General features: G+C 59.8%; 1 protein-coding gene across 1 annotated transcript in view; it reads right to left on the reverse strand.

The window, feature by feature from the left end:
* Window positions 1–1,939: 1,939 nt before the first annotated feature.
* The window catches only part of Col4a2 (collagen type IV alpha 2 chain), a 115,877-nt gene continuing 94,964 nt past the window's right edge, over window positions 1,940–22,852 (reverse strand). The window contains exons 23-48 of the mRNA XM_023715213.1: window positions 20,819–20,891; window positions 20,627–20,733; window positions 19,606–19,807; window positions 19,239–19,298; window positions 18,087–18,143; window positions 17,719–17,826; window positions 17,252–17,473; window positions 14,885–15,046; window positions 13,903–14,073; window positions 13,593–13,736; window positions 12,913–13,035; window positions 12,550–12,731; window positions 12,112–12,175; window positions 11,776–11,850; window positions 11,330–11,437; window positions 10,621–10,728; window positions 9,739–9,810; window positions 8,642–8,767; window positions 8,093–8,209; window positions 6,559–6,720; window positions 6,376–6,474; window positions 6,128–6,274; window positions 5,918–6,034; window positions 5,136–5,327; window positions 4,009–4,295; window positions 1,940–2,680 (exon numbers count right to left, since the gene is read on the reverse strand). Of these exons, the coding sequence (XP_023570981.1) occupies window positions 2,423–2,680; window positions 4,009–4,295; window positions 5,136–5,327; window positions 5,918–6,034; window positions 6,128–6,274; window positions 6,376–6,474; window positions 6,559–6,720; window positions 8,093–8,209; window positions 8,642–8,767; window positions 9,739–9,810; window positions 10,621–10,728; window positions 11,330–11,437; window positions 11,776–11,850; window positions 12,112–12,175; window positions 12,550–12,731; window positions 12,913–13,035; window positions 13,593–13,736; window positions 13,903–14,073; window positions 14,885–15,046; window positions 17,252–17,473; window positions 17,719–17,826; window positions 18,087–18,143; window positions 19,239–19,298; window positions 19,606–19,807; window positions 20,627–20,733; window positions 20,819–20,891 (3,543 nt within the window). The 3' untranslated portion in view covers window positions 1,940–2,422. The remainder of the gene's footprint in view (window positions 2,681–4,008; window positions 4,296–5,135; window positions 5,328–5,917; window positions 6,035–6,127; window positions 6,275–6,375; window positions 6,475–6,558; window positions 6,721–8,092; window positions 8,210–8,641; window positions 8,768–9,738; window positions 9,811–10,620; window positions 10,729–11,329; window positions 11,438–11,775; window positions 11,851–12,111; window positions 12,176–12,549; window positions 12,732–12,912; window positions 13,036–13,592; window positions 13,737–13,902; window positions 14,074–14,884; window positions 15,047–17,251; window positions 17,474–17,718; window positions 17,827–18,086; window positions 18,144–19,238; window positions 19,299–19,605; window positions 19,808–20,626; window positions 20,734–20,818; window positions 20,892–22,852) is intronic.

Genomic DNA, 22,852 nt, shown 5'->3' on the forward strand with positions numbered 1-22,852 from the left:
GCCTGGGCCCCTGCCGCTGCATCATCCGCCATTTGGTGTTTCCCAGAAAAAGAAGGTAATTGGAGTTCCATATGCATCACTTATAGGTATGTCCGTTCTCTTCCCGCGCTTGGGGAATTTTCTGCTACACCTGCAAATAATCTTTTTACGTCAGTGGTGCTGACTCCTTGTTCCGTGGACACCTATTTTTCTTAGATCATTTTCCTTTGCATCGTCTTGTCGCTGCTGGATTGCTAGTTCTTGGCTCCCCGGTGTCCCCAAGCGCGCTTCCTATCGTGATCACTAGCAGCCCTGCTGTCTTAAAGTCTGGAAGTCTAGCCTCAGCTTCACACGAGCCGTTTTGCCGCTTTCAGGGGCTTCTTAATTTCCCTAGTATCTGTTCGAATCTGTTTCATGCATCCAACTTTTTCCTGTGTTGTTTGTTCAATGTTTCGATCATTTTTCTATTCTCTATTTTTTATCTATCCCTTCTTTAGATATGCTGAGTAATTCTTTTATGATTGTTTTCATTTCCTGCTTTACCTGAGAGATTATTTCTGATCTAATTTCTTCTACAATCTGATGCAGTTGTCTCTTTACTTTAGTTGCTATCATTTCAGAAATTTCAGGTGTGTGACTTCCAAGTTCTTCTACGCCCTTGTCTCTTGGACTTGTTCCGGGTGGGCTGGAGGTCTGAGCTTGTCTTTTGCTCCTCAGTTTTGACATTTTTTTTTTTAATATTTATTTATTTATTTGTGTGTGTGTGTGTGTGTGTGTGTGTGTGTGTGTGTGGCCAGCTCAGCCCACCAGGGGGCAGGGCTGGCTGGCATGTGGTGCTGGGGGATTGAACCGTGGTCCCTTGTACTTTGCCAAGCTTGTTCTAAGTAGGTGCTTTAGACCACTGAGCCATCTCACCAGCCCCAGTTTTGACATTTTTGAAGACCCTAATGTTCACCCAGATTCAGCAGTGATGGGAGGGGTACAAGGCATGGGCCAGCAAGGCTCCTGTGACAGTGGGGGTGGGGTGGGGTAGGCCCACCAGAGCTCCTGTTATGTGGGGCTCAGGGTGGCTACGCCATGGTGAAGGGCGAAGCCGCAGCTCAGGAAGGCTCTGAGGCTGGGGGGCGGTGGTCAGAGCTCCACAAAGCTCCTGAGGCTGTGTGAGGGCGGGGCAGGACTTAAGGACTCACCAGGCCCCCGTAGCTGCCCAGTGTCTCCCTGCCTTCTGCGCCGGGTAGATCGGCCACTCCCGGATCCTCAGAGCTTCCGTGCGGGTCGTGCGTGCGGGCCAGACTCACTGGATCCCTGTAGCTCTATTTTTGCGTTTTTGAGTCACATGAGTTACTAGATTGCCCTGCAACTGAATGTGTCCATGTGTGGTTCAGCTTCCCCAGCTCTCGCCACTGCTCCCACCACTACTGGGTGGGGTGCAGTGGGCAAGAGAGCCTCAGGCAGCCCCAGGCAGCAGGGACGGTGCTGCACAGCGAGGCACCTATGGCTCCAGGGCACTGAGCTGACTCCCACCTCATCTGAGCCACCTCAGCGACACCAGCTTTGCACCCGTCCAACCCCCTCTGCTCGGGAGTCTGGGTCCTGGTGTTTCTGCAGGAGTCCTATCCCATGGGCTCGGGGACACTGCAGACCCTCAGGAGATGGGCAGCCCCCGAGGAAGACTGACTTTCAGAGGGCTGATGAATCCTGGGAGCAGGGATGCTCAGGCCAGGGGTCACGTGGGGCCTGCCTCGGCCCCGTGGCTGATGCACCTGGTGGCCGCTTCTTGCCCTCTTGTGAGCGGCAGCTGGTCTAGGCCTGGGGTACTGAGCCCGGGGCCAGGTCTGATGCACAGGACTCTGCCTGCGGGCCTCACAAGCCTCCCAGGGTCAGAGCACAGGACCTCACGTCCGCGGATCTGCCCAATTTCAAAGAGTACCGGAGACAATTACAGCCGTCAACACCTGGGTTTTACAAATGTTTAAAACCAACTTTTATTTTAAGGCTGTTAAACGGAATGGGCATTGGGAGGGCAGCTGGCTGTGGGGACTGGACAGGGGCCAGGTACATGTGGGCCAGGACGCCACCTCCCTTGGCCACGTCTCCCCCAGTAGCTGTCAGTGTCAGGTGTGGGCGCAAGAAAGGTACATGTTGGTACAGCTGGGAGAGCTCAGGTCACAGAGCTGGCCACCACTGCAGGATCTCAGAAAGGGGACCCTGGCAGCCCAGCTGGCGCAGAGGTTAGGAAGTCACAGCTGCCCACAGTGCAGAGACCCAGATGGACAGGCTGGGCCACGGTGGGCAGTTCTGCACCTGCTAGTGTGGCGTCCACTTGGCTTGCTGTGTTCCTGCCCTCGGGCAGGTGAGGGTTGCTGGCTTGGGAGAGGATGGGGCTACCCGGCCGGCGTCCGAGGTAAGGGGGTTGAGCACCACGCCGGCCCGGTGGCGGCCCTCAGAGGTTCTTCATGCACACCTGGCAGCGGCTGATGTGGGTGCGGATCAGGCCAGCCTTGAGCGTGTCGGCAGATGGTGTACCCTGGAAGCTGGCCTCAGGGATGGTGGTCAGCCAGAAGCTGTACTTATTGGCAAAGTAGTGGCAGGTCCCTCGGGCCCCGTTGCACTCAATGAATGGTGTGGCACGGAAGTCCTCCAGACAGCTGCCTGGAGACACCAGTGACTGGCCGCCGCCCTCGTCCCCAGCTGCCGTGTGCTGTTAGGGATGGACAGGATGGGTCAGGGCCTCAGGCTAGGTGCCCAGGGCAGTGCAGGCTGCTGCTTCTCCTTACCAACTGGCAGACATCTCTCTCAATGCCAGCTTGGGTAACACTTGCACACGCAGCACACACCGTGCTGCGGCTGGTGCTGAGGAAACCCGGTGTGGAGAGCAGCTGCACCTCTGGGGGCTGCTGTGGTGTAGGCTAGCACAAACCCACGGCAAGGGCGTCCCTTAGCGGACACCTCAGAGCAATGACACAGGCTTTGGGCAGATATGTATGACCACATTTCAATAAAGCCAAAACCTAAACACGCACACCCACGTGCAGATGGCACACTGAAAGCCGTGCTTGCGCCAGGGCCTTCCTCCGGAAATGCTGGACCGGAAGGGGAAGGGCTGCTAATGGCTTTTTGCTGAAAAGAAAAACCAGCATGTGATGATTTTTCCCTAGCAGTCAGGTATTCCTTGGGTAATTAAAGTGATTAACCTAGTGCGCTTAATCACGAGGCTCTGAGGCTTCTGGATTTGCAAGGAAACCAACTCTGGGTCACTTGAAAGCTCTACTTCTGGTGGCAACATCGTGGTTGGCTTCCTCTGAGGTGTGTGGGAGCCCTGACCTGGACCATGGGGTTTCTATGCAGGGTGGCACGGGCAGGCCTGGGAACAGGTCACTGTGTGTTGCCCGGGCAGGGCCAGGGTGGTCTCATCTCCGATGCAGACAGCAGCATGAGATGCCTCTGAGGAATGCTCTGCTCATGGGGACAGCGTCCACCTGCCCAGATGCTGCTGGAGACCCAGGACAGGGCCAGAGACTCAGGTGAGGATCCCTGGGGGCTGGAGCTGGCCTGGGGGGCTCTGAGAGTGCCACCCGCGTGTGTGCGCACACACACATGCACACAAGCAAGTTATCCGGGGGAGCATGAAACTGCAACCCGGAATGTCCTGTCCTGCGTGTGCAACACAGGCCGCCAGCCCTGCAGGCTGCTGGAGGGTGCGCAAGCACCCTCCGCCTTCTGTGAAACCCTCGCTCATCTGTGCGCAGGCAGAGGCCAAATTCATCCAAATCTCACTGTGTGCAAAGCTTTGGTCGGAAATGAATGGCATCCCTCTGGATGACAGTGCCGCCCCTGGACCCACACTCCATGGACACTGCGAGCTGCCTTCCAGCCCTCACTCGTCTGTGGGCAGGGCCCTTTTGCAGTGTGTCACCCGAACAACTGTCCTGTGTGTTCTCCCTGTGTCCCCAACCAAGCAGAGGAAGTAGGCTTCCTCCTGGCTCCAGGCAGACAGAGGGGGTGGGAGGAGGGAAAGAAAGTGCGTACCATGAGGAAGGAGTACCCGATCCACAGGCTGCGCCAGCCTGCTGGGCAGTGCGGGATGGACACGTCCTGGCTGTGCACTGCGATGGCCACGGCCGGCGCCTCGCACACAGAGCAGCGGCTGATGTAGGGCTTGATGTCATCCTCAGCCACGGGCATCATGGGCAGCGGGGCGGTGGTGGACAGCCAGTAGGACTTGTCGTTGCGGCTGGCGTAGTAGCAGACATCGCCGGGGTTGCAGTAGAGGAAGGGCATGGTGCTGAAGCGAGCCAGGCAGGAGCCGGCCAGCCCTGCAGGAGGCAGGCGTGAGGCCCAGCAGTAGGAGCCGGCAGCGTCCGGGAGCCTGCAGGCACCAAGCTGAGGCTCCGCCCCTCTCGTCTTCCCTGAGCCAGAGATGGACCCCGGGGCCTGGCGCGTGCCTGGGAATGGCTCTGGCTGAGCTGCCCTGTGTCTTGCTTCCTTTCTGTTTGCCAGCCACATTGGCTTTGCAAGAGGCAGGCATCCCCGCAGCTGGCCCTGTAGGCCTTGGGCCAGGCTGGGCCCAGAGAGCTGGGCCTTGGGAATGAGGCTGGAGGAGCGAAGCTATCTTGGGAGTTGTTTGGACTTTTAAGACAGGTTCTCACTATGTAGTGCACGATGGCCTTGAACTAGCAGTGACACTCCTGCCTCAGCCTCCCAAGCGCTAGCATGACAGGGTGCGTGACCACACTCGGCTTCTTGTGGGCTCTGTGCCTCCTGGGAGAGACAGACTTTAAGGGCACCATGAGCCAAGCTGGCTTCCCTCTCACATACACAGCCTACCAGCCCCCAGCCCCGAGCCAGGGGAGAAGGCACGCAGCTCTTATTCCAGCATCTGGGAGGCTGAAACAGAAGACTGCTGTGAGTTTAAGACAAGCCTGGGCTACATGGTAAGACCTGGCTCCAGAACGTGGAAAGGAGGGAAAGGAGCTGGTGGGCTCTGATGGCGAGGATCTGCGTGGCTGGAACTGGTGGGAGCTGCGGGAACCAGTGCCAGGTCGGCAGGTGGGGGGGGGCATGCACAGAGCCCACTGATTTTAGGGTGGTAGCCCTGGGGCCATTTGGCTCCTGAACGTCACCATGGCCACTTGACCTGGGCCTGTGGTACCTACCCAGGTCCTGGTTGTGGGCCTTCTCTTGTCCCTCAAAGTACAACAGGCTGTAGCCGCTCCACAGCCGGTTCATGCCCACCGGGCACATGGGCTCCTGGTCGGTCTGGCTGTGTTTCACCAGCAGGTAGCCGATGCTGACGCTGCGGCCGGGCATGCCGGGCAGCCCTGGGCTCCCTGGGCGGCCTGGCTCCCCTAGGGACAGAGAAAACGCAGCTCAGTGCCTGGGGCCCTAGGGCTGCCAGCTCCTCCTTCTCCCCACAGCAGGCTCAGCCTACCATCCCCAGGGTCTGACTCGGTCCCAGGGCTCCACAGAGCCCCTCTGGCACAGCCCTGCTACACTGGAATCTGCCCTGTGGGGGCCCAACACCTGGCCATCCCGGGTCCCAGTCTGTGCCTGGGCCCCTCCTCCATGGGTCCCCATATGTCCCGTTTGCTGCTGTGGCCCAGCCCCACTTGCTGTCCCTGTGGCCAGCTAATAAAGTCACCTGCAGCTGCCTCTGCCACTGACTGCCTGGGCCAGGATGGCTAGAAGGATCTTAGGGATCACCCAGCGGGAATGCTTGCTGTCCCCCCTGTTCCCTCCTTGTACATGGAAACACACAGCACTGTGGTTCCCTGCTAGCTCAGCAGATGCCCTCCAGCTCCTTGTCGGCCTTCAGGTCTTGTGAGTCTGGCCCCACAGCCAGCTGGGTGCCCAGGATCAGAGGAGGGAGCCCGTCCTGCACCCACCAGGCCTTGTCCTCTGCACAACCTCTCCCCACTAGCACCCTGTGGTCACCTACCTTCTTGGCCAAGTGGGCCCTGCTGCCCCACGGGTCCTGGGTCTCCCCTGAAGCCAGGCAAAGCAGATACGCCGCCGCGCCCCTGGGGTCCGGGCTTCCCTGGCACCCCACGAAAACCTGTAAGACAGCAGTGATGAGAGGACCAGGCCGGGACCCTGAGAGGACAGTGAGGATTCTGAGACCTTCCTAGCACCCCACCTGATCTCCTACCTGGTTCTCCAGGAGGGCCCTGAGGCCCCATCTCCCCTCGTGCCCCTGGAGGACCCCTCCTGCCCTCAGGCCCTATTGTGCCAGCCGGAGCCAAGATCCTCTGGGGGATTCCAGCAATTCCAGGGGACCCCACAGAACCAGGGGCTCCTGTGGGGTGAAGAAGGGAGGATAAGTATGGAGAACAAAGTGCTGCCCTTCCCTGGCCCCAGGAAAGGCCTGGCCGGGCACCCCACCTGTTGGCCACTTACCGGGGAATCCCAGATCTCCTTTGGGTCCCTTAGGGCCTCTGTCGCCCACAGTCCCAGTAGGTCCTGTGTTGCCCATGAGTCCAGGGTCACCCCTGGGCCCTGCAGAATGGAGGGGACATGGTCAGAGTGCATATCTCCCACAAGGTACCCTCACCTCTGCTCGGGAGCCCACGCCACTGTCACCTTTCTCTCCTGGGACACCAAACACGCCCGGTTGGCCCTGGGGCCCTGGGTCCCCACCCCATCCTTTGGTTCCTGGGAACCCCGGGGCTCCGGCGCTCCCTGAGTCGCCTTTGCTTCCAGGCAGGGCAGGGGGTCCAGGGGGCCCCTGGGGGCCTGGGTAACCTGTGGATGACAGTAATGAGAAAGCAGTTTAGACAGGTTTGGACTGCAGTTAGCCGGGAGGTCAGCCACGTAGGGGCTATCTCCGCCAGTCTGTGGTGCTGGGTCTCTTGGGAACTTTATCTTTTTTTTTTTTTTTTTTTAATGTATTTAGTATGGGGTCTACAGGGGTCTCACTATGTAGATCAGACTTGTAGTGATTATCCTATTTTCAGCCTCCCAAGTGCTAGGATTACAGGTGTGCACCACCATGCCCAGTCTTAGTTGTTGTTTCAGCGTGCCCCAGGGGTAGGGCTGGCATGGCACACCGGGGATCAAACCCTGGCCGCTGTGCTCTGCCTAAGCAGGCACTTTAGTCTGCTGAGCTATCTGGCCGGCCCTAGAACTTCATCTTTTTGTAAAAAAATTGTAGTGACCTAGAATCTCCCACGCCAGCCACCTGTAGACACACAGCTCAGTGGCTTCTAGCGTGTCCCACGGGTCATCGATCTCCACACTTTGAGATGGAATCGCACTGTGCAGCCCAGGCTGACCTAAGACCCGGGGCAGTCTTCTTGCCTGAGCTTCCCAAGGGCTGGGACAGCGTGTGTGCTCCATCACAGCCGGCTAGATCTCCAGAACTTAACTGTGCTGGCCAAGACCAACACTGCCCACATGAAGAACCGATTCTGCCATAGCTGAGGTCCCTAGCCTTGGCCCATTCTGCTTTCTGCCGCCTGGGCGTGTCACCCTGGGGACCTCATGTGAGTGGACCAGCCCTTGTCCTGGAGGACTGCCCTATCTCCCTGAGCATCTGGTCCTCAAGGCTTATCCATGCTGTAGTGAGTGGGTCAGTTTCTCCTTTTTGCAAGCTGCATAACATTCCATGCACATGACACTTCTTAGTTTTTTCATTCATCTGTGGGTGGACCCTGGGGCTGCTGTCCTCCCTGGCCGCTGTGACCAGTGTTGCCACGTTACTGGTGCACTGTGCATCAGTACTGCGTCAGTACCAGCTGGTGGACCGCTTCCGCTCTACGCCAGCTCTTTTGAGTAAGCACAGAGTTGCTATGTGGCTGAGCCACATCCAGCAGCTAAGTGAGGAGGAAGTGCCACTGCACGTCTCTGAGCATCTGCCCTATAGCAAGCCATGGATATGCCCTGCTCTGCCGGGCCTGGGCCCGTGTCGGGCAGGGGATGAAACCAACAGGGGATAAGTGGGGACGCCATGGGAGACAAGTGTGTTCCATTGGTTGGTCGGGTGAGCCACAGAGTTTGGTGCCGATGCCCCGCCCACCGATGCCCCGCCCACCGATGCCCCGCCCACCGATGCCCCGCCCACAAGCTCCAGGCCCACCACATGGCCCACCCACCGAAACTCTGCCCCTACACTCACCTTTCAGGCCAAAGATCCCTGGAGACCCCAAGTCCCCCGGCAGCCCGGAGATGTTGGACGCAGGGCTGATGCCGGGAAAGCCTTGGATCCCGGGCCTCCCAGCTGGGCCTCGCTCCCCTGGAAGACCGAAGGGCCGCGCTTAGAGGGGGCTCCCAGCTTTGCAGACTCATCCCCCATGCCAGGGGTCCAAGGCCCAGTTTCATGCAAGGCGGGCCAGATGGCGACCTGGGCGGAGGGCCCGAAGGGAGCAGCTCCCGGGTAGTGCCTTCTGCTCGGGGACCTGGGCGTGCCAGGCCCAAGGTGCCCACTGGTGTCTGACCCTGCCCAGGGCCCTGGTGCCCATGTGCAGGGGCAGTGGCACCCACACTCTGCTGGCCCCTAGACCCACACAGCCACTGCCCTTCTCTCTGGTGGTCCCCCGGACCCTGGGCATGGAGGGGAAGGGCTCAGAGGGGACCCAGCCACACACGGGGGTGGGGTGGTGGGAACAACAGTGGCCAGTGCTGGGCATGGGGCAAGGTCACACGCAGCCTGAGGTGGTGGCCTTACCTGGAGCTCCCTGCTCTCCCTTCTGCCCAGGGACGCCCGTGGGGCCTGGGGAAGTGTTGGCCTCTCCACGGTCACCTCTGTCCCCAATGGAGCCAGGAAAGCCTGGGTCTCCGGGCATGTCAGCACCTGTAGGACATGAACACAACCATGGTGCTGTGGGCGGCTACCCACCAGGGACTTCCCTCAAGTGCATGAAGAGTCAGCGGACTCGGGAGTCTGGGGTCGGGAGCCCTGGGATTTGTTCCTGCCCTGAGCTCTGCGTCAGCCTCTGTGGCTCGAGGGTCCTGTAGAGGATGGGACCCTCACTCCACTGCTCCCTCCCTGCCTTTCTTCTCTCTCTTTTTGTCTTTTTGAGACAAGGTCTTGCTATGCAGTTCAGGTTGGCCTTGGGCTCATTCTGTAGCCCAGGCTGGTCTTGCACACATGGACCCTCCTGCCTCAGCCTCCCAAGTGCTGGGATCACAGGCGTGTGCCACCGTGCCCGTCATGGACCCAAACTCCAGAGGAGACGCGGTCTCCCAGGAGGTTGCACGCGTGGCTAATGCTGCGCTTCGGTGGGTTTTGAGAACTTGGCAGTGCTGCCAGGACGCTTCCCTGGCTGCTGTCACAATGCCAGGGTTTCCTCCAGTGCTCCCCCTGGAACCGGAAATACCCTTTACCGGAGTGGAGCATGTGAATTTATGCTCCGCTTACTGCTCGTGTGAGCAGGTGCGCGTTGGGTTACAGAAGAACCCAGAGAGGTGTATGTGACGCAGAGCTGTGCCTCTGGGAGGGGCTCTCCTCCTGCTTGGGCGTGTTTTAGCTACTCTGCTACGAGGAAGGGGAAACTCAAGTCCTCTATAGGAGAGTGGATGCCCCTTGGGGCCGAGAAGCAGAGTGAGATAAGTCACACACAGGCAGCATCCCGGTTTCTCAGCCTGAGGAACAGAAGTGCAGGTAAAGAGCAACAGAAAAGAGCTTACAGGAAGCAGGAGATGCATGCACACAAGCAGGGCTTTAGGGACTGAACTTGACCCTCCTGCGCAGAGCATGGTGAGGGGAGAACAGCAAGTGGAGCCTCCCGCCTGACCCAGCACGAGGGCTGCGCGCTCACTTACCTGGGGACCCCGGGGAGCCCTTGGGGCCAGGCAGGCCGTGCAGTCCGCCTATGCCACGCAGTCCTGGGAAACCTGTGGGGCCTCAGGGCAGTTAGGCAGGGAGGCAGGAGGGCGCCACTGGCGGGCACCCTTGGGAGCCGTCCGTGCGGCCACCCTGGCCACGGCACCACCCTCCTCCTGGCACTGCTGCCTGGGCCAGCAGGATAGAGCCAAGTGTCTTCTGCCCATGTCCCAGGGACCCACGCAAAGTGCTGTTTACAGCATCAGCCTGGACGTGGGTGCTGCTTCCTGCCCTGCGGCCTCTCTTGGCCTGGAGTTATGTAGTTTCTGCTTTTTTGAGACAGAGTCTCCCTCTAGTCCAGTTTGGCCTTGAACTCCCAGTGGTCCTCCTGCCACAGCCTCCTCAGCACTGGGATTACAGGCGTGTCAAACACAACTTCGAAAACCCTGCTTGGCACGCAGCCTGGCATCATTCCCGTTCCTTCCCTCGGGATGTCTGAAGGTAAACATTTCTGGATTTTATTTTTATTTTTATTTTTGGTGGAACCAGGGATTGAACTCAGGTCCTTGCGCTTGCCAGGGAAGCGCTTATTCCACTGAGCTATCTCCCCGGTCCCAGGATTTTATTCTTATTTATTTTTTGAGACAGGGTCTCACTGTGAATTTCAGGCTGGGCTTGAACTTGCAGTCTTCTTGCCTTGGCCCAAGAGCTTATGCAGCCGCGCCCCGTGACTCTGCAGGAGGTGGCAGCGTGTGGCTTGGCCCATGTGCCTCTGGTCCTGCTGGGGCACCCCGATGCCGAGCGAGCATGGGGCCAGGCCTCGCGATGCTCCCAGCTGCCCTGAGCCAGCGGCCCTGTTAGGTCCCCAGAGGTCACCTCACCTGGCAAGCCTGGCACGCCGGGCCAACCGTCATCTCCTTTATCCCCGGGGAATCCGATCTGCCCCGGGTCTCCCTGCGGTCCTTGCAGCCCTGTTAGTCCTGGGAAGCCTGCAGGGAGATGGGGTACTAGTTCAGAGGGCACAGGAGGCCAGGGATCTCTCCTGCTGAGGGGCTGTTGTGGTGGGCTGAGGACCCCAGGGCTGCAGCTCCAAGCTGTCGGAGAAGCTGGAAACTGCCCTGGCCCCATGCACAATGCTGTGGCCTCAAGTTCTGTGGAGTCAACTCAGCCTTGCTAGAGAAAAGTGCGTGCGTGCGTGTGTGCGTGTGCGTGTGTGTGTGTGTGCACGTGCCTATGGGTGGGCGTTGTGTCCCTGGGGTCCAGTCCCAAGACTGCACTGAACTGTGTCCCCAGCCTTTTTGATTTGGTATTTTGAGACAGGGTCTCGTTAAGCCGATAGGTCACCCTGGCTGGACTTGGGACGTGCCCTTTCAGCCAGGACTGGCTCAGGTGGCTCCCTCTGCTGACTCGGAATCCTTGGAGGATAGCCGGGGAGGACCCCACACTGCAACAGGGTATGGCTTGGTCTAGGGCACTGTGGGTTGCTGCCCAGCTCCCCTCCTGGGTGGATTTGGATTGGGTAAGTGGGCAACAAGGGAGCAGGGCCTGGCCAAGTGAGGTGCAGCGTGCACATGAGCGACTGGGCCTCACCTGTCTGTCCTTTGATTCCGGGTGGACCCTGGGGTCCAGCCAGGCCTGAGATGCCAGGGAAGCCGACCTCGCCCTGGGTACCTCTCTCTCCGAAGAATCCCTTCAGACCTGGAACACAGTGGGAAGCTGGGATCACATTGCTCCGTGGAGGCTCAGTGCTCCTGCAGCTCTGGGACGCTGGCGAGGCTGTGTCACCAGGTCGCTTGGAGTCTATACCTGTTCCTGCCTCAGCTCACTTCTGCTGGGATGGTGGCGTTAGCCGAGACAGTGCTCGGGGACCCCGCATGGCACAATGCTAGACTGTCCACCTCTCGGGTACCATGGTAACTGTATCCAGGACAGCAGATTCCCAGCACCACCCCCCCACGCCTCTCTGCTGGGCATCAAGCCCAGGCCTGGAGGGGATACATGGGGCTGAGCTCTGTGGAAACAGGAGTGCTGTATACCTGGAGTCCCGGTGAGGCCACGCTCTCCCTTCAGGCCTGGGCTTCCTGGTAAATTGATTGTGTCCCCAGTGTCACCTGTCACAGGAGGAAAGTTGGGCAAGAGGGAAGGGGCAGGAAGGGGACGGGTGTGCTCTTCCTGCTCTCCCCAAGCTTTTAGATTTTCTTTGTTTTATTATTTTGAGACAGGGTCTTGCTGGTGATCTTCCTGCCCCAGCCTCGAGTGCTGGGGTGACAGACATGTGTCAGGCACCATGCCCACATCCCCTGATCTTAACAAAAACAGTGGCTTCCAGAGGACCTGAAGGCCCAGCATCACCCTGGGCCACCAACACTCACCGAAATCCCCAGGCTGGCCGGCCTCACCGTATAGGCCTGCTCTTCCTGGAGCGCCCTTGTCCCCCTGTGGAAAAGCCCAGAGAAATCACTCAGGAGGGCTGGTGTGGCCAGGTGCAGCTCCAAAGGGTCCCTTGTCTCATGTCATGCACATAGCAGAACTGGAGATTGGTGACTGTCATGGCTCAGGCTGGTGTCCCACAGGTGCTCTGGGCTCCAGCCTCCAGCTTTGCGGCCTGAAGGAGCAATGCTTTTGCCTCAGACAGCACAGCCGCCAGCTTTGCGCACTAAAGGCCACGTGAGAGTGCCAGGCCCTTGAGCCACCGTGGTCCAGGATGGCCTGGCAGCTGGCTCTGCGCCAGCTCTTGGCCAAGGCCACCCTAGTGGATGCTGCCCAGGGCATAGGAGCCCATGGAATGGGCTGGCAGGTCCCACACTCACCCGGCTGCCCGTGAAGCCTGGAAAGCCTACGATCCCAGGAGGGCCGACCACTCCAGGGAAGCCTGGCAGACCAGGTGAGCCAGGCACGCCGATGTCGCCTTTGACTCCTTTGATGAGGCCCGGCCTTCCAGGCAGCCCCGGGACTCCTGCCTGTCCTGGGACCCCTGGCATGCCTTGGATACCTGCAGGAAGAGCCGGGCGCCCCATCAGTGTCCAGGGCCAACTGTAGTCTGGACAGTACTCACTGTCCCCAGAGCCACACAGTTTGGAACAGGCACATGGGGTGCTCAGGGGTGCCAGGGCCCCATGAGCCTTCATGTGGACACCCTGTGTGTGGGGCAGCCCTGAGCACGGGAGCCTCACCTTTCAAGCCCAGGTGACCTTTCAGCCCCATGGGCCCTTCGTCGCCTTTCTCCCCCTTCAGGTACTTTATCACAGGCAGGATGGCGGGAGGGGGACCTGGGGGGCCAGGGTCCCCTCGAGTGCCTGGAAGGAAGCAGAAGCTGTCACCTCTTTGGGAGCTCAGACTGCAGGCAAAGGTGGAGGAGGCCCTCAGTCTCCATGGTGCCTTCCACCGTGATGGGTGCACAGAGCTGCACCCTGTGCCCTGGGTCCTGAGCTCCCATGGGTTGGGCAAGCCGGCCCGGCTCCAAGGTGCAGTGTCCTTAGCCCGCAGGACCCCTCTGTTCCTGCCATCCCCACCTCAGCCCTTCCACGGCCGGCAGCCCTCCTTGCTGAGGCTTCTTTAGCTGCCAAGTTCCCCCTCACATCAGTGACCCATGCACGGCAGCTAAATCCTGCGGGCCCACCCGGGACAGGTGGTGAAGGATGGGATGGTGCAGCACAGGCCAGGGACTAACCCTCACAGAAAGAGGCCACAGCGCGCTGAGAACACCAACGGCTCCTGTGACACCGAGAGCACCGCTGCCGCTGAACACGAAGGCAGAGCCCTGTGGTAGGCCGCCCCCCCCCCTGACGCCCAGCGGCTGACCCCCCATCTAGGCCCCACCTCCCGGAGGCAGTCGGGAGGGCGCACCCCATACCTTTGCCGCCGCGCTGGCCTGGTGGGCCTCTCACACCCGGCTGCCCTGAAAGCCCGGCCTCGCCCTTGGTGCCCGGGACCCCGGGTCTTCCTTTGAGCCCGATCATGCCTTGGAAGCCGTCCATGCCGGGCGAGCCTCTCTCCCCTGCAGAGAAGAAGGTGGACGAGTGGGAACCGGGTGTGAGGATTGGCAGGCTGGGCCCGCGTCTGACATGCAGAGTGGAGGCGCAGCGCAGCAGGCAGCTGGGCGTGAGAACGAGCCAGGACGAGTGCCAGTGTGCCAGCCCCACCCGCCTCCATGGCCCGGATACCTTTGTGCCCGGGGCTGCCGGGCATCCCAACAATGCCTTTAAACCCAGGGGTTCCTGGATGGCCTCGATCACCCCCGGCACCGGCGTCGCCTCTGTCCCCAGCCAGACCTTTCATCCCCACAGGGCCTGGGGCACCCGTGTCACCAGGTTCGCCCCTGTCCCCGCGCAGACCTGGCAGGGCAAGGAAAACAAAATTCAAGGTGATGCGGAGAACACTCCTTGGAGGCCAAGGCCTGGCTTCGAACGTTTCCTTGGACAGGAAAGTGGGTCTTGGAGCCCTGGGGCCTAAGAAGGGGAGGGCAAAGGGTACCAGGCAGCACCAGCTCCAGCGGGGTTGCAGTCTCCAGGGCCAGTGGTGCTGCCCGTCCCGTGCTCCGGGTCTCCTCCCGGGCCGCGCCTCCCTGTCCTGTCTCCCACCTGCCGGTCACCTCGCCGTCCTGACCTCCCGAGCCCCTAGCCTGCTGCCAGTCTTGGTCTCTCACACCAGACCCTGCTTCAAGCTGCTGGCTGCCTCCTGAAGTCTGTCCCTACTGCCTTGCTGTGTAACAGCCACTGGCGGCTGGCTTTGCCTCAGCTGCTGCCTAACTTTAGTAAGGCATTCAGTGCCTTGTACACCTGAGGCCGGAGGGCTGCTTGAGCCTAGGAGTTTCAGACAAAAGAAGGGCAACATTCCAATATTCCCAGGTGTGTGGAATGTACAGGCTGTGCTGGGGTTACTCAGCACCAGCTCCAGCTTTCCCTCTCCAAATCAGGCCAGTGGGTTGAAGCTTTTTCAGTGGAAATTTCTTTTTTTTTCCTTTAGTAAAATCTTCCCCAGACCCCAGTATATGCAACAGGCAAAAAGAGGAGTCTGTTTTTCATGCTGTTTAAATCTCCTCTGTGAAATATGTGTCTTGCTTTTGTAACCCTTGCAGCAGCTCTTGGGGCTCTTTGGAACACAGTTCATGGACCCCTCCCCTCCCTGGGTCTGTGGAACTCCTACCTTCCCTGCCAGGGACACCAGGCAGCCCCAAGGGCCCCTCTGGGCCGGGAGCTCCAGGGAATCCATGTCTTCCTGGTGGTCCGGGCCGTCCCTGCAGGCCTGAAGGCCCGGGGAGTCCCAGCTGGCCCTTCAGCCCTGGCATACCGGGCATGCCCTGGCTACCTGCAGGTGTGGAAAAGACATTGGTGAGGCTGGGGCACCAGGCCCAATCAGTCTGTGGAGTGCATCTCAGGATCTGGGTTCCAGGAAGTCTGGACACACAAGGAAGTGCAGGGGCTCGGACCTCGCCCCAAGGTGGTCACTGACATTCAGGTGAATTTCCCCTCCCGCCTTTTCTAGCCCTATACATACACGCATGTGCATGCACAGAGGGAGAGAAGGCTGCAGGCACAGTGCACTCTAAAGACTGCTGGAATCTGGCTGTCCTCACGGATGCCACATTCCCGGCATTTTGCCACGTTTAGATGCATCCCCTGCCTCTGAGAACACCCCTGCCCCGTGGTTGTGCCTAGCATGTCCTGGCCCTGCCTGCGTCCCGTGTCAGGGCTTGGTGCACAGACCGGGCCTGCAGCTTCTTAGGGACGTCGGCTGGAGGTCAGCATGCTCTTCACCGCCTGCCTGCCCCGCCTGCCTGCCCTGGCACCCAGCCTCCGGTGCAGATGCCTCCAGCCACCTTGGGGCGGGCAGGAGGAGGGTCCGGGCTGTGTCCTCTGTGCATTTTTCTTTGAGCACTGTTTCTTCTGGTGTTTGCCTTTTGGTGCCGTTTTTATTCTTTGCTTGGGTTTCCCTTTGGGGACTTCCATATTTTTCTTCTAGGTCGGAGCATTTCTTAGGGGACACTGATGGCATACACCTTCTAGTTTAGGGGCACCACTATTTCACTTTTGCTGATCCAATTTTTTGTTGTTGTTTGTTTGAGAAGGTCTTTTTTTTTTTGAACCGGGGATTGAACTCAGGCCCTTGCACTTGCCAGGGAGGCGCTTATTCCACTGAGCCATCTGCCCGGCCCCTCAAGGTCTTGACAGGTACTCCAGGCTGGCCTTGAGTTCACAGTGACCCTTTTGCCTCAGTCTCCCACGGGCCAGGATTCCGTGTGTGTGCCCTACACGTGGGCACACTTCTGTCCTTAAGGTATGCAATCTGAACACTTGCACGCACACTGTGCAGACGTTGGGCTGTGCGTGGGGGGCTCTTCCTGTGCAGTTCTGCAGGGGCGGGCACCGCTCACACCCAGGACAGCTTGTCACGGGCCCTGGCGTGACTGAGGCCCCAGGATGCATGGTGACCGGTGGGGTCTGGCGTGTCCCCCTCCCCCAGGGCACATCACAGGCTGTGAATACTGAGGCTGGGGACTTGGGCTGCCACGGTGGTGGGGGACAGGCCAGCCATGGCTTCACCCTCTTGCCGCTACAGTGGCTGATGCAGCTTTGAGCTGAATGGTTCTGGTCAGTTCCCACTCACAGAATCCACTGGGAAGGTGGCTGCCGCACACAGCCCGGCCCTCTCTGCTCAGGGATGTGGACAGTGGCTGTCCAGGTAGCGCTGGGAGAACCTCAGCCTGCCTCTGCGTGCCACCGCCACCGCTCCCAGGCTGGAGCAGCAGCAGGCCCATCCCACCCCCCGCCCGCGTGCGTGTGCGACGCATGCGTGCGAGGCCCTGCCTGTGTGGGCCTGAGCACCCCGCCACCTCAGCCCCCTTCCTTCCTCGGGCCACGCCCTTGCCTACCCAGTTGGCATCAGCTGGGCCCTCCCTTGGGACACTGACAGGCTCCTCCAGAAGCCAAATCTTACTCTGAGCCCCTTGGGCTCTGGGCTGCCTGCCAGGGCCCAGGCTGCCCTCAGCTATGGGTTGCACGATGCAGGACAGTGTGACACTGCACTGGACAGGGACACGGGGTGGGCAGGGGCAGTGGGGACCCAGACAGTGCCATCCTGAGACACTGTCTTCATCAGGGATGGTGGGGGCTCAGTGCCAGGTGCAGCCAGCTGGTGCCCCGCTCGGTGCCAAGCCCTGCGGGCTACCTTGCCAAGCACCCACCGCATCAGGGTGTTGTGAACCTCAGAACAGTGCACTGCACATCAGTTTTGGCCCCAGGCCTTGAGCTGCCTCGGGCTGGCCCATCTCCCCGAAGTGTGTGCCTAGAATGGGAGTGACTGGAATGGCACAGGCTGGACTGGACAGCACAGTGACCTGGGCAGCACACACAGGGTGGGCTGCGGAGGTCACCAGGCTGCACGCTGCTGGCTACAGCAGTGACATGGGCTACAGAGGGAGGGTGGCAGAGGCAGCATTCCTAACTCTGATCTCCAGGTTTCCCCAACATTCCTGACCTTTCGGGGGTCTGCACCCCAAGAAATGGAACTCACCTCTGAACCCAGGGGGTCCACGTTCTCCAGGGACACCTTTCAGGCCAGGCTGTCCAGGAAGCCCAGCATCTCCCCGGCTCCCAGGCTCGGCCCCTAGCACCTCTCCGGGAATGCCCCTGTCCCCAGGGGCACCCACAGTGCCTGGCAAGCCATCAGGGCCCTGGAGTCCGTCGGGACCTGGACGGCCCACAGCACCTTTGGATCCGCGGGGTCCTATGATCCCTAAAAGGAAATGGGGGTCTTAGCCTAGGTCAGCACGGTCATCTGAGGGGGTGCAGGCAGGAGGCTGGTGACCCTAGGGCCTGGGGTCACGGAAACCTCCCCTGCTGCCCTCTGTTTCCTTTGGCACCCAGCGTGTTCGGCCTCTTGGTGACAGGGGCACATCTGTCCTCAAGGGAGTATGTTGTGGAAATGACCACTGTCCAGAAGACCCAGAGCACCCACCCCACCTTCCCCGGCCAATTCACCTGGGGGTCCGGGTAACCCATCACGGCCTGGGTCCCCGGGGAAGCCCTTGAGCCCTTGTGGTCCATCCTCTCCTGCGAATCCAGGGATTCCTCTGGGGCCTTTGTCACCTGGACACCAAGGAGACACCAAGCCACATTAGTGCATGAGGACGGAGGGGATGCAGCCCCCAGCAGTGCCTCTGGGCTTACAGAGCGACTTTCTTGGGTACCACTTGGGTGGCAGGAGTTGCCCGTGCTAGGGTGCAGCCTGGGGTCTGTCTCTACTCTTGGGCCTCCCCACAAGGATCAGGGGTGGCTCTGGGGGTTGAGATGCCAGGAGCCTGTCCCACCCAGGGCTCAGGCCCACAGGAGGAGGGGCAGCACAGTACCTGGGACGCCAGGAGGGCCAGGCCGGCCAGGTGATCCCTTGGGGCCTCCGATGCAACCTGGGGGGGGGGCGGGGAGGAGTTCAGCACCCTGTGTGGGAACTCTGGCAGGTGAATCGGCTCCCACCAGATGACCAGTCACCCCGCAATTTCATTAATCTTGGGTCTGATGTAAGTAAAAGCTTAATTCCACGGAATCATGAAATCTAACTTTAGCATAAGGTGGACGACAGGTGTGTGCCACCGTGACTGGCCTCGGCTTCCGCCCTGCACCTCTGAGAACTTTCAGAATTGTGCGCAGCGATAGCTATGCAGGTGGCCGGGCTCCCGGCAGCCTGAAGGGGAGGCCAAAGTTGGGACGGGCTTTGCTGTCCTGTGATTTTCCTCCTGGTGGCATAGATCGTGGGGCCTGACTGGGGCCTCTGCCTGTCCAGGGGGAAGGGTGTCCCGTGAGGGGCCCTGTCTACACGTCTGTCCTCATCAGTGTGTGATCCACACAGTGTGTGCAAACCACTCTGAGCGCTGTGGACACCAGGGTGGAGGTGTCTTCCGTCTGGCGGTCCCCAGCACTGCGGCCACACTGTGTGCATCTCCTGTGCGTCAGAGCCACGCGCTGCGCCAGTCGCACGCACCCTCCACCCAGCCCTCCCCTGTGCCGTGTCCATTTGCTGGAGCTCCGACCGTCCCGGGTCTCAGCAGCATGAACGGTGCAAATCCCTTTGCCTGTTTCTACGACCCTTGCCAGCTTTCCCTTGCATGTCTGAGACTGGCAGCTTGAGGTCCCTTCCTGTCACTTCTTGGCCCTGTGACCTTGCTGGGGACAGTCCACCCATCTCCCTAGTCCTTTCTGGCTTCCACTCCTGGCCTGAGTCCTCATCTTTCCCCTGAGAACAGGAAGCTAGATGCCGCGTGGCATGCAGGGACTTACGCGTGGGTGCAGGGACGAACCCAAGCCGGCTTCACCTAGCACCGAGCATGGGGCCGTGTCTATCTGTGAGCACTGCTTGGTGATAAGAACTCTGGGTCATCCAGTCCCTCGACTCTAGGTGGAAGCAGGCAGCACCTGCCCCCTCTGCGCAGTGACAGCCCCCACCCAGGTTCCAGGAGCACAGAGTCCCTGCTGTGCTGGCCTGGGCCACTTCCCCCAGGACATACCTGGCTGCACGGACTCCTGCCTGTCATCTCCGATGGGCCTTTTCACACCCGTGTCACAGTCTGGGGAGATACCAGGAAAGAGTAAGGCCTCCGAGAGCTGCGGGTGCCTCGCTTCAGGTGTGTGTGCTGGCGTGAGTGTTTATGTGAGTGTGAGGGGTTCTGGGCAGGCTGCGGTGCAGGCAGGGATCTGAAGGTAACATCTGAGCCTATGTGCCCAGGACATCGGGGGGCTGGGAAGCCCTGTGGGCATCGTCTTATGTGCCCACAGCAATGCCACGTGCCTTGCTCCTGCCAGACTCCTGGGAACATAGGTGGGGGGGGCTGGCCAGGGTCCGACCCCAGGAGACACAGAGCTGTACCCTCGTACCTGTCTGTCCTGGGCTGCCTGGGGGGCCCGGAGGACCCGGGAGGCCCGGGGGACCGGGGAACCCTGCATCTCCGGGGAAGCCCTGCTCTCCCTTGGGGCCTGGCAAGCCTAGTCCTGGGAGTCCCGTCTCTCCTGGGATCCCCTTGGTCCCGGGAGCTCCTGGGTAACCGGCATCTCCTGGAGGGCCTTTGATGCCGTCGCCCTGTGAGGAAATCCAGGTTATTGCAAAATAAGACAAATGTTACAAGCATCCCCAACTTCTAACGTCTGAGACAGAACAGAAGGACCACAGCCCCCCCCCCCCGGCTCTAGGCGCCAGGCAACACCGCCACTGGCCCCAGCCCAGCCCTGCTCAAGTTTTATTTTGAGACAGTGTCTCCCTGAGCTGACTGGGTTGGCCTCCAACTGGCAATCTTCTTGCCTCAGCCTCCTGAGTTGGCTCTTTGGAATTTCAGGCTGCCCGGCACACCTGGCTCAGACAGGCTTCTTAAGAAGTGGACCACAGGGTTACCTGCGCCCTTCAGCCAAAGGACACCTGAGCCATGTGTAGCAGCACAGTGGGTGAGACCCACACGAAGGCCATGGGGCGCGGGCTGTGGAGCCGGTGCAGAGAGGCCAGGAATCAGGTTGGGGGTGGGGGAGGAAGGGGGTACAGGCTGCCTCCTCATGAGAGGCTGAGTCTGAACGCCAATGGGCAAGTGGGCCACTTGTGTGGACAGGAGGAGTGGGCTTCTGCCACCCACTGTAGAACTCTGCTTTTTGAGGTCTTGCTCACATTACACTGTGAGGAAAATTTATTTAATCTTTGACTTTAATGTTCCTTCTGAGTGTGGCTTTCAGTAACTCACTATCACTCCTAGACCCTAATTCCTCAGGTTTTACTTTTCCCTAAAGACAGAACCTTTCTGTGCGGCACATTTGGGCTCTCATGCCAAGCCCCAGACTCCTGGCATCTCAGAAGTCATGAGCACATGTGACCCCAGGAGAGGGCCAGGCGCACTGGCCCTGAGCGGCTACTCACGGGAGGCCCCGGAAGTCCAGGGAAGCCATCCAGCCCATCGCGGCCTGGGGTCCCATCGTCACCCTTCATGCCGTGCACTCCGGGGATGCCAGGCTGCCCCTTCTCACCTGGAAAGGGTTTGCAAGTGAGTGCATGCATTTGGGCCTCAAAGGGAGCAAAGCAGCCCACGGGTCACGGCCACGGAGCACCCACCTTTGGTGGTGACTGCCCTGACATCGCCTTTCGCTCCCTTAGGCCCAGGGGCTCCAACGTTGCCAGGGGCTCCCTGCAGACACAAGCAAGCAGGTGTTTGTGCCTCCTCCAGTCAGGGACAGGATTCTGGAGCTCTCGTGTATGCGGCTGTCACTTGTCTCTAAGCCCAGCACAGCCCCAGAGAACTGTCCACAAGGGCAGGCATGCTGTGTCCTGCAAGTGGCCGCAGACCCAGTGGCTGCCAGGCGCTGGGATCACGGCTGGCGGGACTGAGGAACTGCATTTTCGACTATCTTTAAAATGGAAATAATGGAAGTGTAGTGGAAGTAGTCACTGACTCCACTCCCAACTCCTCGCCTGTGCAGCGCCCTGACTGCCACCTGGAGGCTGGAGGCAGGTGCCCCGCCCTGCTCCGGGCAGTGAGCCATGGCCGCATTTCACAGAGGTGCCTGGATTCAGAGAAGCAACGAGCTCAAAGTGCAGTCACGAGAAGCAGGCGGGCGGGAGCCGCAAGCAGACGCGAGGAAGTGGGCATTGACTGCTGAGAACAGGGAGCGCGCTTCACCCTCACTCCTCTGCAGAGGTGTTAAGGCCGAGGGACAGCGCGGCAGAGAGGAGCTGCCGTGGGACACCTGGAGCTGAGGCACCGCCGCAGTGGAAGGAAGCGCGGGATTGTTCCCTGCTTGTGAGGGGCTGCTCTGCAGGACCCAGGCAGCCTGGGGTGCAGAGACAGGACGGGAACGTGGGCCCCAAGGGGACAGAATGTGTAGCGCCGGTGCGAGTCCTCGCCTCTGAAATTCCACAAGGGCTTGATTTATTGACTTGGTTCTTGGTGGAAAAGGGCGACATTCTCTCAGGGTCTTGCACACACACGATGCTGTGCAGCTGTGTGCTGGTCATGGGTGGGCGGGTGAGCTGACTTACTGGTCAGCAGCTGCACTTTATACACCAGCAGTGCAAGTGTTAAAAGCAAAGAAACGCACAATCCACAATTACAAAAACGTCAGGCATCGGCACTGTCGCGGGGTCACCAGGCACACAAACATAAGTAAGCAAAAGACGACAAGCACAGGCAGGGGCAAGACTGAGTCCTATGGGCAGGCGTGTGACATGGGGCACTTGGGTGGCTGTGGCTCACAGCAGGGCCCTCTGGCTCCCAGGCGGAGCTGAGGGCGCCGCCAGCTTTGTGGGTGAGGTGCGCGCGTGCTCATGTGCCCTGCTCCTTCTGGAAGCCTGGGCACCTGGTCTGGCTCAGCCAGCCGGGCTTTGGAGATGGCACTGGCTGTTAAACTGAGACAACACAGAGCAGCTGCTCCTCTTTATGTATTTTCCTGTCATGCTCTAGGAAAACCCAGGACACGGTGGCATGGCGGCTTTGGCAGCTGTGTGTGGCCACAGCCTTCCTGAGTCAGATCCTGGCCGAGCGGCCTGAGCTGCTTTTCTTTTTTAATTTATTGCTGAATATGTAACATGCTGGGCTTCTGGCTTTATACCTCTCTCGTAGTTCTCTTTTGAGGTGAAAAAGATAAATGTATCGTTGCTTCCCCTACACCTGAAATGGCTTTGGGAGCTCCGGCTTGTCTGAGCTGGCCCTAGAGGAAGATCCACAGGGGACGCAGCACTCTGGCCCTCACTGCCCTGTTCTGGGAACCAGGAAGGGGGACTTGTGGGCCTGGAGGCTCTCTCTGCTGGGTTAAAGGAGCCATCATTCAGTGCTCACGTTGGAAGCGAGCGCCAGGAGCTAACGGCTTCATGTTAGAGACGCTGGCAGGAGCTTTTATGGGCTACAACTCAGACCACAGTCACCGATCGGAAGCGTACAATCCCATGAGTTGAGCATCTTTGTGAGGCTGTGTCATCACCACTGGTGTATAACTGTAGGGCCTTTTCATCATGCAAAATGGGACCTTGGAGGGGCCGGAGAGATGGCTCAGTAGAATAAGTGCTTCCCTGGCAAGTGCAAGGGCCTGCAAGGGCCTGAGTTCAATCCCCGGTTCCGCGGAAAAAAAAAAAAAAAAAAAAAAAGATCCTGTG

This window comes from Octodon degus, unplaced genomic scaffold (genome assembly GCF_000260255.1).
Source record: "Octodon degus isolate 3935 unplaced genomic scaffold, OctDeg1.0 scaffold00039, whole genome shotgun sequence".
Lineage (NCBI taxonomy): Eukaryota > Metazoa > Chordata > Mammalia > Rodentia > Octodontidae > Octodon > Octodon degus.